Genomic DNA, 13,433 nt, shown 5'->3' with positions numbered 1-13,433 from the left:
CCACTTGCCTACCTACCCAAGGACCAAGTGGTGTAGACTGATAAGACTGCACATCCCATAAAGTACTTTATGGTGGCATTACATGTAATAAAGCTGATGAGTCATCACCCTCAGACCGCATTCGGGCAAAGCTGTTGCTATAGGAGCCAAACCGAGTAGTCTATAAAAGGAGGAAGAGAATACAGGAATAAAGACACTCAATCAAACAAACAAAAGCACAAACTCTGCTCAAAAAGCCAGATTTGCCTTCAAACGAAGCTGTAGTCAGCCCAAGCTTTCATCCCCATCGGGATAATCTTTTCTCCTAAACTTTGTAATAGCTCTGCTACCTTGTTCAAACTTGTTGTAGTATCGATTCACCCTTTTGTATTCTCCTTTCCCCTCTCTACCTAAGCTTTCAGACCTTTGACAGAACCACAAAGATAAGGACCTGCAAGACGATCAGCCTTAATTGATAAGGTTTAATCTTGCCCGACCTGCTTTGTTCTGTCTTTGTCTTTTCTTTCTTTAAAGTCTAGCGATATGTTGTATGTTTTTAGTTATATACAAGTTGTCTCTAGCAAAATCACGATGACAAAGCTTTCTCAACACTTGGATCTGATTTAAATATATCTTCAATGCTTAAATTAGATCCAAGTCCTAAGCCCGCAGGCATGTAAATCTGATTAGTTTAAAAGTCCTTGGCCTCAAGGCATAAAAAAAGAACTTTCTGTGGACTTAACCCATCCACGACAATCCTTGATAAACGAGAAGTCCGAAGTTACTTGGGGCGCAAGTAATCGACCTACCTTCTAGTTTTTTTTCTATTATATCATGATTATCATAGAACGCTTAAGCATGGGATGGACTCTAATGGAAAGCCTCAAGGCCTACACTTAAGGCCCCACAAAGGCATCCATTTGGATTCATCCTGTTCAGCGATCTTAAGAGTCTAAGCATAAGAATGAACTCTGATGGGAAGCCTCAAGGCCTACACCTAAGGCCCCACAAAGGCACCCATTTGGGTTCGTTCTATTCCTTGGATTCGGGTAATCAGAAATATAATAGTTAGAAGACTCCTACAATCGCAAGAATACATATGATGCGTTCGAGTACTGGTTTAGTCATGTATGGGAAGCCTCAAGGCCTACATTTAAGGCCCCACAAAGGCACCTGTTATAACTAAACACGGTTTCTTGGATACATATATATATATACAATGAAAGAACGACAACCATTTTACATCTGCCATGCTAAAGATGGCAGTGGCACGCCTGAGCACCTAAATGTTAACCTTGATTGTGAGCCTCAAGGCCTATACCTAAGGCCCCACAAAGGCACCTCTCAAAGTTAACTCTGTCCTTCTCTTTCAGCCTTGCCCGAAGAGCCTTGCCCGAAGAGTCTTGCCCGACGAGACTTGCCCGACAACGCCCAGAAACGAAGCAGAAGCCCGACAGCAGCCCTCAACCGGCGCCAACCTCCAGGGGAGCTGTGTGCTCGTCGGCCAGGAAACATCCCCAGCGGAAATTCCTGCCACGAACAGTTGGTCCATTGAAATTGTTGCCTGAGAAATCAACCAAGGTCAAGATAGTTAGAATCTTAACCATATCCATCCTTGAACTTTTCTGGTAATTGTTATACCATCATGAGACGAAAAACCAACTCCCGCTCTCCCTCTTTTACCTGAAAATTCTAGGTGTCTGGCATTGCCAAGGAAATCATCTGCATTAGCCCTCATTGCCAGCCATGTTGTCAAAGATCTTCTCGGTATTTCACCACTCAAATTCTTGTGAGCTAGGTCTATGACTTGAAGCATTGGCCAGGTGCCATTGGTTTTGGGACATGCAATGCCTCCATAAAATTTGTTGGACCGCAAAAGAAGAACACGCAAAGTGGATATCTTCTTCAAAAAACAAGGAAAGGCATCTTTTATCTGATTGTTTCCAAGGTTTAAAACCTCTAATGATGTGCAGTTGGCTAGAGATTTTGGAAACTCACCTTTAATCCGATTTTCCCCAAGGTCTAAAGTGTGCAATTCACATGAATCTGAAAACTCAAAATTTGAAATAGTTATAGTGAGGTTGTTTCTCCTCAAATTAAGTACTCCCAAACTCATTTCTGTAAACAAACATTGAGGAATCCTGCCACTCAAGGAATTATTGGACAGATTAATAATGTCAAGAACTCCATTGCATATTGATTCTGGAATGATGCCACGCAAGTTATTGTTTGAAAGAGATAAGAACTTAATGTCCCAAAAGAAAAGGCCTATGTTAGCTGGAATACTACGAGAGAAATGATTGCTGGAGCAATCTAGGTAATAAACATTTCCGAAGGTATAAGGGATTTCTCCTTGGAGTTGGTTTGAATGAAGGACAATCTCCCTCATAGTAGGATCATTGAAAGGAGCTTCAAGAGTTACCAGGGAGTTACAAGAAAGATTTAGGGAAAAAAGATATTTGAACCAAATCCAATTGGGTATCTCACCTTGAATATGATTTTTCGAAAGGTCTAAATAAGATAATTCGGATTGGTTTCTCAGGAAACCTGGTATTTCTGTCAACTTGTTAGAAGCCAAATTCAGTGCACCAATTTGAGGAAATGAGGAGTATGAGGAATTGGTACCATTGTACAAAATTTGCAAGCTATTGTACGAAGGATCAATACTGGTCAGATTTTTCAGATGCTGAGGACCGTTGAAAGGAAAGGCACTGAAATTGTTTGACGACAAAGAGAGCTGCTCAAGCCCCCGAAAATTAAAGATAGACACAGGAATTGGACCTTCCAAATTATTAAAACTCAAATCAAGGGTAACTAAGTTGGACGAGGTGTTAGAAAACTCACTGAGTTGACTAGAGAAATGATTACTGAAAAGCACAATTTCTTGCACCAAGGGGAAAGAAAACAGAGATGATGAAATTGGACCTTCCAAATTATTATAACTCAAATCAAGGGTAACCAAGTTGGAAGAGGCGTTAGAGAACTCACTGAGTTGACCAAAGAATCAATTTTGGTAAAGTACTAATTCTTGCAACAAGGGAAGAGAAAAGAGAGACGGCGGAATACTCCCTTCAAGTAGATTTTCGGCCAAATGAAGCTCTGCTAGATTAATAACGTTTTCCCATTGTATAGAACTAATTGCACCGTTGAACAGGTTTGAGGACATTTCCAAATAAACAAATTGTGTTAGATTCTCCATTGATTTTGGAATTGATCCAGTGAAACTGCAATTGAAAAGATCAATTCTCTCTAAATGCTTGAGGTTTCCAATAGAGCCCGGCAATAACCCTGAAAAATTTGTGAAGCTTATAACCAAGGACCGAAAGGATCCATTGTTTGGAAATTCCGGCGAGGAACCATGAAGTTCTTCATTACTTGAAAGGTTAATAATTTTCAGAGTAGTTACCTGAAAGATCTCTTTGGGGAATGTACCTTGCAACGAACAATAGGAGAGACTCAAGGAAGTCAACTTTGAAAAATTCGCAAAGAATCCTGGAAACGGAGCGAAGACGTTGTTAGCATTCCAGCTGAACTCCCTTAGGTTTGAATATCAAAGAGGTTGTAATAATTATTGAGTTTTTTGCTTGTAGGTTATACATTGATTTCCCATAGATAATAAAAATGTTATTTGTCATATATTATCATATTTTTTTTTATGTATATGCATATTACATACATTTGTATGTTTAGATACTATAATTACCTATCGATACATTTGTACCAACACAATTGTATCAATACATTTGTACCGAAGGTTATGTGCTGATACAATTGTACTAAAACTTACGTACCGATACTTCTATAGCTATGAATAAAATAACGTACCTAAAGTTATGTACTGATACATTCGTACCGAAACTTATGTACCGATGCTTCCGTACTTATGAATAAAATAAGGTACTGAAAGTTATGTATAAATTATTTTTGTTTTGTTGTTGAATTTTTTAATAATAAGAATTTGTTTTTTTATTAAATTTTTATCTATTAATATGATTGGAGCATAAAAAAATACATTTATTATGGATGGGTAAAGAATTTCAAATGGTAATAGATATAACAAATGTGTTATAATTACTCATAGGTTTCGGAAGTATCAGTACATAAGTTTCGGTACGAATGTATCAGTACATAACTTTAGGTACCTTATTTTACTCATAGGTATAGAAGTATTGGTACGTAATTTCGATACAAATGTATCAGTACATAACTTTCGGTACGAATGTATCGATACAAATGTGTTGGTACAAATGTATCGATAAGTAATTATAGTATCTAAACATACAAATGTATGTAATATGCATATACATAAAAAAATATATGATAAATAACATTTTTATTATTTATGGGAAATCAATGTATAACCTACAAACAAAAAACTCAACAATTATTACAACCTCTTTGATATTAAAAAATTACAATTAAATGCCAAGGATTAGAATTAATTTTTAATCTTCGACAAGGATTAAAATAGAATTTTCCGATTATACTATCAGCTAAATTGAGGCTTTGAAGCTGTTGAAGATCAAAGAGGCGGCTCGAATTGTCAATCCCACCGGATATAGATTCGCTGCTAATGTCAAGACCAACAACATGTCCATTAGTACTGCAAGTAACACCGAACCAAGAACAACAGTCGGTACTTGAATTTCATGATATGAACTTGGGTGGGGGAGTAGCTTCCAACTGGGGATCAGAGAATGTAAGGGCTTTCTTGAGATTGAGCAACAATAGATGCTGGTGTTGAATACATTGGTGGTGAACTGCAGGGATGGTATTAGCACAGGTAGTAGTGACGGTGGAGATATTGAACAAGAATAGGAGGAAGAAATATTGGAGCAAAGTTTTCATTTTTCAAACACTTAATTTGCTAAGCTTAATTAGCAAAGAAAGTAATAAAAAACAATTGGACAACTGAGAACGGTTTGGGTGGCTTTTATAGGCACGACCATTGGCCAGCGAATTGGAAAAAAGGCATCAGGTGTTGGTGGCTTGACTATTTGCTCTCTGGGATTGGCATTATAGTCTTCGGGCCATTATAAATGTAGCGTAAGCAGGGGCTAAAGGAGATGAGCCACGTTGTGGAATTATGATATTTCTGGGTTGACTTGTTGATTTATAGATTTAGGAATCTTGGTTTTTTTCTCCATTTTTTTTCTTTTCTTTTTATAGTGATGTGAATATGAAAAAGATAAATACACACTTTCTATCTCCTAGACATATTCCTTTTTATTTGAACTCATGTAATAATCTCTTTCTACATCCATTTTACTCTCTACACATATGAAGTTTAATTAAACTATCAATGTCTTATTAAAATTTCCTATCATTCAATTGAATAATTTCAATAAAATCAACAAAAAAAATTAAATAAGAGTGTAGGTAAGTCCCTTGACAACCCCTAATCACAAATTTACAATAGCCTAGAGGCTATTACAAAGCAAGTGGAAATTTATCACTTGAGAAGATACTAATGATATAATTGGATTTATCCATGACATTGTGGAATTGTGAGATTGCTTTTATGGGTTGATGACTCGATGTTGATTTTGAAGTCTTCATTGGTTTGTCTAAATTTATGGATTTTGATGGAGTTTAATTTTTAGATATTTTCATGTAAAATTTTGAGTGAAATTCTTCAAAATCTCAAAGGAATGTGAGATTTGTGAATGCTGAAAAATCCACTACGAAATCTCTCTGATTCGAGGGAATTGGACTAATTTGTAGTGTATTTTAAGCATTTACAAATTTTACCTCTCCCCTGTGATTTTGAGAGAATTCATCTAAAATATCTTGACATGTTACTAAGCTTGTTAGAAAGCTAGGTTGACTACCCTTAAAGATGTAAGCAATTGTATTTTTCTAAAAAATGGAGATAAAAGTCTCGATGCATTCTAATGATCCTAAAGAATTTAGCGAAAGTATGGATTTCATATGGTTAGAAAAAGTTCATATGATCTCATGATTTTTATAAAAACTTGTATTTCACATTAAGTCCGGTTGAATATATATGAATATTCAGCAATGCCTATGGCCTGCACAATAATAATTGTTTCGAAGTATGGTTTTCCCAGTTTTCCGCAGGTTAATCAGAATCGGCAAGATCCCCTCTTGTTCTTGCTGCTTGGGTCTCCCTTGGTTTGCTAGAATAGATGGGTCAATACCGCTCTTTGCTAGGACTAGTTAGATCTGCCAATCCCGCCTTCCCACACGAGAACAGAAAAACCAATAGACCGTGAACACGGGCATGTACGAACCGACCATGTATCTTTTAATTATGAATTTATTTATTTTACACATGTCAATTTATTATAGGTTATTTAGAGACCTTACTAATTTTGATTGGGACTGAAAATTGCACATATAAGGCACAATTGTGCAAGGGTTCTACTGTCACCGATACAAGACTCTTTTGCTTTCACATTCTCGTATGTATAAGGCACAATTGTGCCCCGCATCTGTTGATTACAATCTTCATAGTATTTCTCTTGTTTCTTCATTTATCTGTCTATAATTATGATTCAGACTGAAAATTATAGATAGCTACAACTCCAGAAGACTTGTGCGTTACTTGGCTTTGAAGTCTTACGACATCTGCCTGACTAATTAACGTGCACAAATAAAAAAAATGGTGGGGAAGAGAGCGAGAAATTTCGCCCCTACAAACACCAGCACAACCAATTGGAAGATGAGCGTAGATGACAGTCACATTCACACTACCCCCTTGCTCTTCAGGTTCCCATTAAATGACTGTGAATGTTGATTTTCCAAGGCTGGAAGAGGTAATGGTATAGCAGACATAACATGGCATTAATTTTTTCATATTTGAAGAAATAACTACATGCATGCGGCAAGTACATAATCTAAAGCTTTCCATGTAGTTTGGGATAATATTGTTACGAAGCTTCTGTTCAAATCGATGGATTTTCATTTTACTGGTATTTTCATTGCATCATGCACTTGCTTAGTCCCAAAACCAGAATTTTCAAGCAGAACACAACTTTAAGCCAAACTAAGCTAGAATTTAGATTAGTTTTACACGTAGCTTCAACTCACTTATTCCCGGAAAGATAATAAGCGCAACTTCTAAGCCAAACGTAAATCCAATTTCAACACTGATAAGATCGCTACCAATCTTGCGGCAGGATTTCGAATGGCTTCCATTTGCTTGTGGTGGTGGTGACAATCCCGCTTTCTTGTCGGCAGACAAAGGAGGCCCCCATAGTCCTTAGTTACCTATAAATGAGGCTTTCAGAAGTGTTGAAATCTGAGTTCAACTTGGGATCCTGCCAACAAGTTGATTATTTGAGAGATTAAAGAATTCAAGGAAATTAAAGTTTGCCAACTGCAGTGGAATTTGCCCGCTCAGCTTGTTCTGTGAGAGGTCTAATGACTCGAGTTGATGCATGTAGGCAAATGACGATGGGATTTTGCTTGTGAAAGAACTACTAGACAAATTAAGGAAATATAGTGACTTAAACTCTCCCATTTCCTCAGGTATTGGTCCACTGGTTGCATGAGAAATCAACCAAGGTCAAGATAGAATCTTAACCATATCCATCCTTGAACCTTTCATGGTAATTGTTATAACATCTTCAAAAGAAAAATCAATTCTGCCTCTTCCTATTTAATGTGAAAATTCTAGGAGTTTGATCTTGGCAAGGGAATCATCTTCATTAGCCCTCTTTGCCATTGGTTTTGAGACATGCAATGTGTCCATAAATTTTGTTGGATAAAAAAACAGGGACACAGAAAGTGGATTTGTTCTTTAACAAACAAGGCAAGGCATATTTTTTCTGATTTCTCCGCTCAATTCTGGTAAGGAATCCTGAAGCTGTTGATTGCCTGATAAATCAATGGTCTGCAGTGTAGGTGTAGACATTGAAATTTCGGTGGCATAAATGTTAGCCATTGCATTAAGATTACATTTGTAAACATTGAAATTTTGGTGAAATAAATGTTGACCATTGTATTAAAATTACAACCTTCATTCACTTCACCTACATCATACACTAAGTTCACCTACAACATCCACCCAAGTTTCACCTACAAACATCCACCAAGTTTCACCTACAACATCCACCCAAGTTCACCTACAACATCCACCCAAGTTCACCTACAACATCCACCAAGTTTCACCTACAAACATCCACCAAGTTTCACCTACAACATCCACCAAAATTCACCTACAACATCCACCAAAACAAATGGATGGTGGTGATTCATTCCCAAAGCCTATAAATAGGCTCCTCCATCAAAGAATCATGAGAGGATTTGACATACACTTTCTCTACTCCCAAATTGGAAGAGAATTCACACCACACCAAAGCCTTGAAGCCTCGAAACTCTAAAGCTTTCAAGCAAATTCCGAAGAATCAAGAAAGCCCTCTTCGTTCTTCATCAAAATCCTCCTTCAAGATCAAGCCCCAACGGCCCTTGAAGAAACTTCCACTAATTCAAGATCAAGCCCCGACGGCCCTTGAAGAAAGTGTTTATCATTCATCATTCGTTCATCCTAAAGATCAAGCCCCGACGGCCCTTTGGATCAACAACATCAACAAATCTACCCATTACAAAGATAGAATCAGAGGCTAAATTTGTAGAAGAGATTGTAACCCTACAAATCCATTAACACCAAAATATTTCTTTGTACACGTTGTTCTTGTTTCAGAAATTTCCGTGTTTACAAATTTGGCACGCCCGGTGGGACAGTCTCTACCTCTCATCTCTATCTTTAAATTCGCAACAAGCACAAATGGCGTCAAAGAAGGCCCAAGTTGTTCTCGCTGCCGATGCAAGAAACAAGAGCGTCATCACGGCAGGAGGCGTCACTTCAGGCATCATAACTCGAAGCAAGGCAAAAGCTCTTTCTGCCGCCTCTTCCGCCCCTGCATCAACTCCACCGAAGGCACAAGAGCACCCGAGGCATGAACCGATGATCACCCTGGCCTCGTTCAGGGCGCCAAGAGAGGAAAGCCAGAGGAAATACTCTGAATCCTTACTTTCCGATGTCGACTCAAGCAGCGGCATAGCTATGAAAGTCATGGTTACTGGAGCGACTTCAATTGAGGAGCAGCTGGCTCAGATGAATGAAGCGATCGCAAAACTCACAAGAACTATGGAGGACAAAAACCTGCAAATCGTAGCACTCGTTAACCAACTAGATGCAAAGCCCGATGGGAAAGTCAGGCAAGGGGATAATCCAGTAAAGAAGGAAAACGACGAGGATGAGGAGCCTCCAGTGGAGAATGTCGAAGAGAAGCTGAAGCCAGACCAAGCGGCGACGCTCATGGGATCTCTCTCTATCCAGCAGCTGCAGGAGATGATCGCCAACACCATCAAGGCGCAGTATGAAGGAAGCTCACATGATTCCGTACTATACTCAAAGCCCTACTCCAAGAAGATTGACGCTTTGAAGATGCCGATGGGTTATCAGCCACCAAAGTTCATGCAGTTCGATGGGAAGGGGAACCCGAAGGAACATGTCGCCCACTTCATTGAAACCTGCAGCAATGCTGGAACAGAGGGAGACTACCTCATCAAGCAGTTCGTGCGCTCACTGAAAAGCAACACCTTTGACTGGTACACCGACCTCGAGCCCGAGTCTATCAACAGTTGGGATCAGCTAGAAAGGGAATTCCTCAACCGCTTCTACAGCACGCGCCGCATCGTAAGCATGCTGGAGCTGACCAGTACGAAACAGTGGAACGAGGAACCTGTCATCGACTACATCAATAGATGGCGTTCATTAAGTCTGGATTGCAAAGATCGGCTTTCTGAAACCTCTGCCATTGAGATGTGTGTTCAAGGCATGCACTGGGGGTTACATTACATTCTCCAAGGCATAAAACCAAGAACATTTGAGGAGCTGGCAACTCGTTCCCACGACATGGAGCTGAGTATCGCCAATCACGGAAAGAATAAGCCGATCACCCACTTCAAGAAGGATAAGGTGTTCGCCCCGAGTGTAGACAAGACTGGAAAAAAGCCCGCCAAGGAAACTTTTACTGTCAACACTACCCCCATCAAAAACCTCATCGGCGCCTATCAAGACATCCTCTGCGCCTATCAAGATTTCCTCCAAGACCAAGGCAAAGGAGACAAAGAGAAGTGAGCCTCCTCGCACCCAAGACAAGTATAAAAACACCTTGAGAGAGTTGGAGCAAAAGACGTACCCTTTTCCCAACTCAGACGTGGATGCAATGTTAGATGACTTGCTGGAAAAGAAGGTGATTGAGTTACCAGAGTGCAAGCGCCCTGAAGAAATGAATCGAACGAACGATCATAGGTACTGCAAGTACCATCGTATTGTGAGCCATCATGTGGGCAAGTGCTTCGTCCTTAAAGAACTCATTATGAAGCTAGCGCAACAAGGGAGAATCGAGCTCGACCTTGAAGACACATCCGCAACACATACTACTACAGTTGCGTTTGGATCTTTCGATCCCGTGCCTCTCCAAGCGACACCCGACCATTCCTATCAATGCGCAAGCTACACGGTGCCTTCTACACAACCATCGCCGAGGGTAAACGAACAAGATGCACATACCGATGATGAAGAAGGATGGACATTGGTGACCTACAAAAAAACAAGGAAACCAAAACCACAAGCCACAAGACCAAAGGTGGAACAAGTGAGAAAACACCGTCACCGCAATAGTAGGAAGCCCAAAAGAAACGTAAAAGTTGATAAGCCAATGTATGTTGGGGAACTTATGGAGCAAGAGCCACGCATTCCTGTCTCCTTGCACGAGTACTTCCCGAATGACTTCTTCCAACAGTGCACTATCGTTGCATGCCACATGGTCGAAGTAGAAATGGAAGAACCTTCAAAAGGAAAAGATATCACCATTGAGGGAGAAAAAACTCTTACGCTCGAAGAAGGTCTGCCAACACACTTTAGCATTGAGGAAGCACTACGATTACCAAAGAAGATGCGAATAGCATTAGCAGCGGTCTTGGAAAGTCCCAATGACCACGAAGTGCAAGAAAGCAAGAACGAAGGCTTGAAGCAAGAACGAGGACGCAATCCATTTCACCGACGAAGACTTACTGCTAAGATCCAAGCCTCACAACCGTCCTCTATTCGTCTATGGGTACGTAAGGGAGCACAAAGTCAACCGCATGCTTGTGGATGGTGGATCAGCCATAAACATCATGCCAAAGTCAACAATGACTACAATCGGCATCAAAGCGGATGAACTGTCCCTAAGTCGTCTACTAATCCAAGGTTTTAATCAAGGAGGACAAAGAGCGATGGGTATGATCCGAGTGGAGATGACTATTGGTGAACTCAAGTCAAGCACGATATTCCACGTGATTGATGCAAGAACATCCTACAACTTGCTTTTAGGAAGGCCTTGGATCCATACGAATGGAGTAGTACCGTCCACCCTTCACCAATGCTTAAAATTCTACCGAGAATGAGTGAAGGTGATCTATGGCGACACCAAACCATTCACTGAAGTCGAATCACATTTCTCAGACGCCAAGTTCTACATGGATGAACACATGGTGCCCAAAACTCTTCCAAAAGAGATCAAATCCATGGGCAAAGCAACACCTAAAAAGCAGGAGCGGCAAGCCATGCCTAAGAAGCAAGAAGAAGAAGTTATGCCGTCTTCAAGCAAGGACGATAATGAGCTGGCTAAACATGCAACAACCAAAGGGAGTAGGACGCCCTCAAATGGACCAAACACACCCGTCTTTCGATACATTCCGATGTCGAGAAGAAAGAATGGTCAATCTCCATTCGAAACTGGAGCAAACAAAGTCGATGCACAGCGGCATATGGATAACGTAAAGTTACTCAAGACGAATGCAGTTTTGCCTCTGACACAGCTAGGCGACACTAAGGTTGCAAGACTACCACAAGGCTTCGTAAAAGCTCTACCAAAGGGGGTGGAACCAAGCTTCCTCCCAACCTAGAGGACCGAAGAAGGTTTTGATCCAAACGCCTACAAACTCATGTCGAAAGCTGGGTACGACTTCGCTTCTTCTTCGAATCCTGGAAAGAAGGTTTCAGACACCGTCAACAATAAAGAACGCGACTTCACCAAGACTCAAAAGAAGTTGAAGAAGCATGGTTACGCAGTGGACAACAACAAAGCTGGACTTGGCTTCACACCAAATGCACCCGTGAAGATTTCAAGCAAAGCGAAAAATGCTAGCACTCAACACATCAGCGTGAACATTGAACCAGATCAAGAGGAGCCTAATCCGCCATTCGGACGTCAGTCTTCAATAGGATGAATCGTTCAAGACCCAGAAGGTCAGCACTTAATCGCATTGGTGGTCAAAACCGAACCTCCGCCTTTAAGAGACTTAACATGCCAGCATCCCAAAACTCTGTTTTTGAAAGGTTGTCAAAACCTAAGAAGCAAAGCAACACGGCTAGCTCCCTTCTTCGTCAGTCAGCTTTGGAAAGACTTGAAGACAACAAGAAGTTTTCTAAAAATAGGGAGACAACGTCAAAGGAAGAAAAGCTCGACATGCTAGCAGAAAAAGGCGACATCCGAAGCTCAATTCCTTCAAGGATGAAGCGCCAAACAATCTTGGAGGTGGACACAAATGGACCACTGAAAGTAAGAAGGCGCACCATCATCCACACTGGACAATCTTCATGCCAACCAGCCTAAGAGGACTACACTGAAGGGGAGGTCCAAGACATCTTCCCCGTCACGATCCAAAAAGACAAAGGAGATGAAACCCCTAAGGAAGACGTCGCTTTTGGCTCTTTTGACTCAAAGTCGTCGCCTCAACCGCTAGGGGCATGCTCTAAGTCAAGCAAGGTTGAAGGAATGACTCATGTCACTTCAAAGAAATTACACGTGAAGCCTACGTCGCATTCACAAATGCACCAGTCGAAAAGGGGGCAAGAAACCATTATTAATACACTTTCAAGCCTGGATGAGGCTGAGATCGACAACACGATCGAAGGTGATCTAATTCAAGGGGTCATGGACGTAGGACGGAACTTAAAACGTTGCCTTTAAAAAATCAGGGGAACTTTGCGCTTGCATAGATTTTCATAACTACAACACCCGGAAAGACGACACCGAAGAAGAATCCCAAGATGTCTTCCACATCACGATCCAAGAAAGTAAAGAAGATGAGATCCTCGAAGAAGATGTCACTGCTGCGCCACCGCAACTCGAGGATGGGGGGCAATCCACGGTTGATGATCTCAAGGAGCTCAACTTAGGCACAAAAGAGGAGCAGAAACCTATCTTCGTGAGTGCGCTGCTAAGTGCGGACGAGGTAGAGGAGTATTACCAATAGTTATCAGAGTACAAAGACGTCTTTGCTTGGACTTACAAGGAAATGCCCGGCCTTGACCCTGTCATCGCTATGCATCATCTTGCAGTTAAGCCTGGAACGCGACCGATAAAGCAAACTCAAAGGCGCTATCGATCTGAGCTCATTCCACGAATCGAGGTAGAGATTGACAAGCTAAT

At 40.8% G+C, this 13,433-nt stretch overlaps 1 protein-coding gene across 1 annotated transcript; it reads right to left on the bottom strand.

Annotated features, from left to right (window-relative positions):
- Window positions 1–397: 397 nt before the first annotated feature.
- LOC139195065 (receptor-like protein 47) lies at window positions 398–7,888 on the bottom strand. Its single transcript, XM_070820254.1, has 7 exons — window positions 7,754–7,888; window positions 7,213–7,262; window positions 3,386–3,471; window positions 3,002–3,267; window positions 1,663–2,716; window positions 1,458–1,543; window positions 398–430 (listed from the first exon to the last, which is right to left on the bottom strand). The coding sequence occupies exons 1-7, from the start codon at window positions 7,886–7,888 to the stop codon at window positions 398–400; spliced, it is 1,710 nt and encodes a 569-aa protein (XP_070676355.1).
- Between the last annotated feature and the right edge of the window lie 5,545 nt (window positions 7,889–13,433).

The sequence above is a fragment of the Malus domestica genome, chromosome 04, assembly GCF_042453785.1.
Source record: "Malus domestica chromosome 04, GDT2T_hap1".
NCBI classification, from domain to species: Eukaryota; Viridiplantae; Streptophyta; class Magnoliopsida; order Rosales; family Rosaceae; genus Malus; species Malus domestica.
The sequence above is the reverse complement of the archived record's forward strand: the minus strand, read 5'-3'. Positions and strand labels throughout refer to the sequence as shown.

Bases quoted from the DNA above. Each gene is read 5' to 3' on its own strand.
- LOC139195065 (XM_070820254.1), bottom strand. From the start codon at position 7,888: ATGGCTAACATTTATGCCACCGAAATTTCAATGTCTACACCTACACTG. The intron at 7,263-7,753 runs GTTTGTTAAAGA...ACTTGTTGGCAG, and splicing joins GAAAAAATATGCCTTGCCTT to GATCCCAAGTTGAACTCAGA. The intron at 3,472-7,212 runs GTAACTAAGGAC...CTCCGTTTCCAG, and splicing joins TCTGAAAGCCTCATTTATAG to GATTCTTTGCGAATTTTTCA.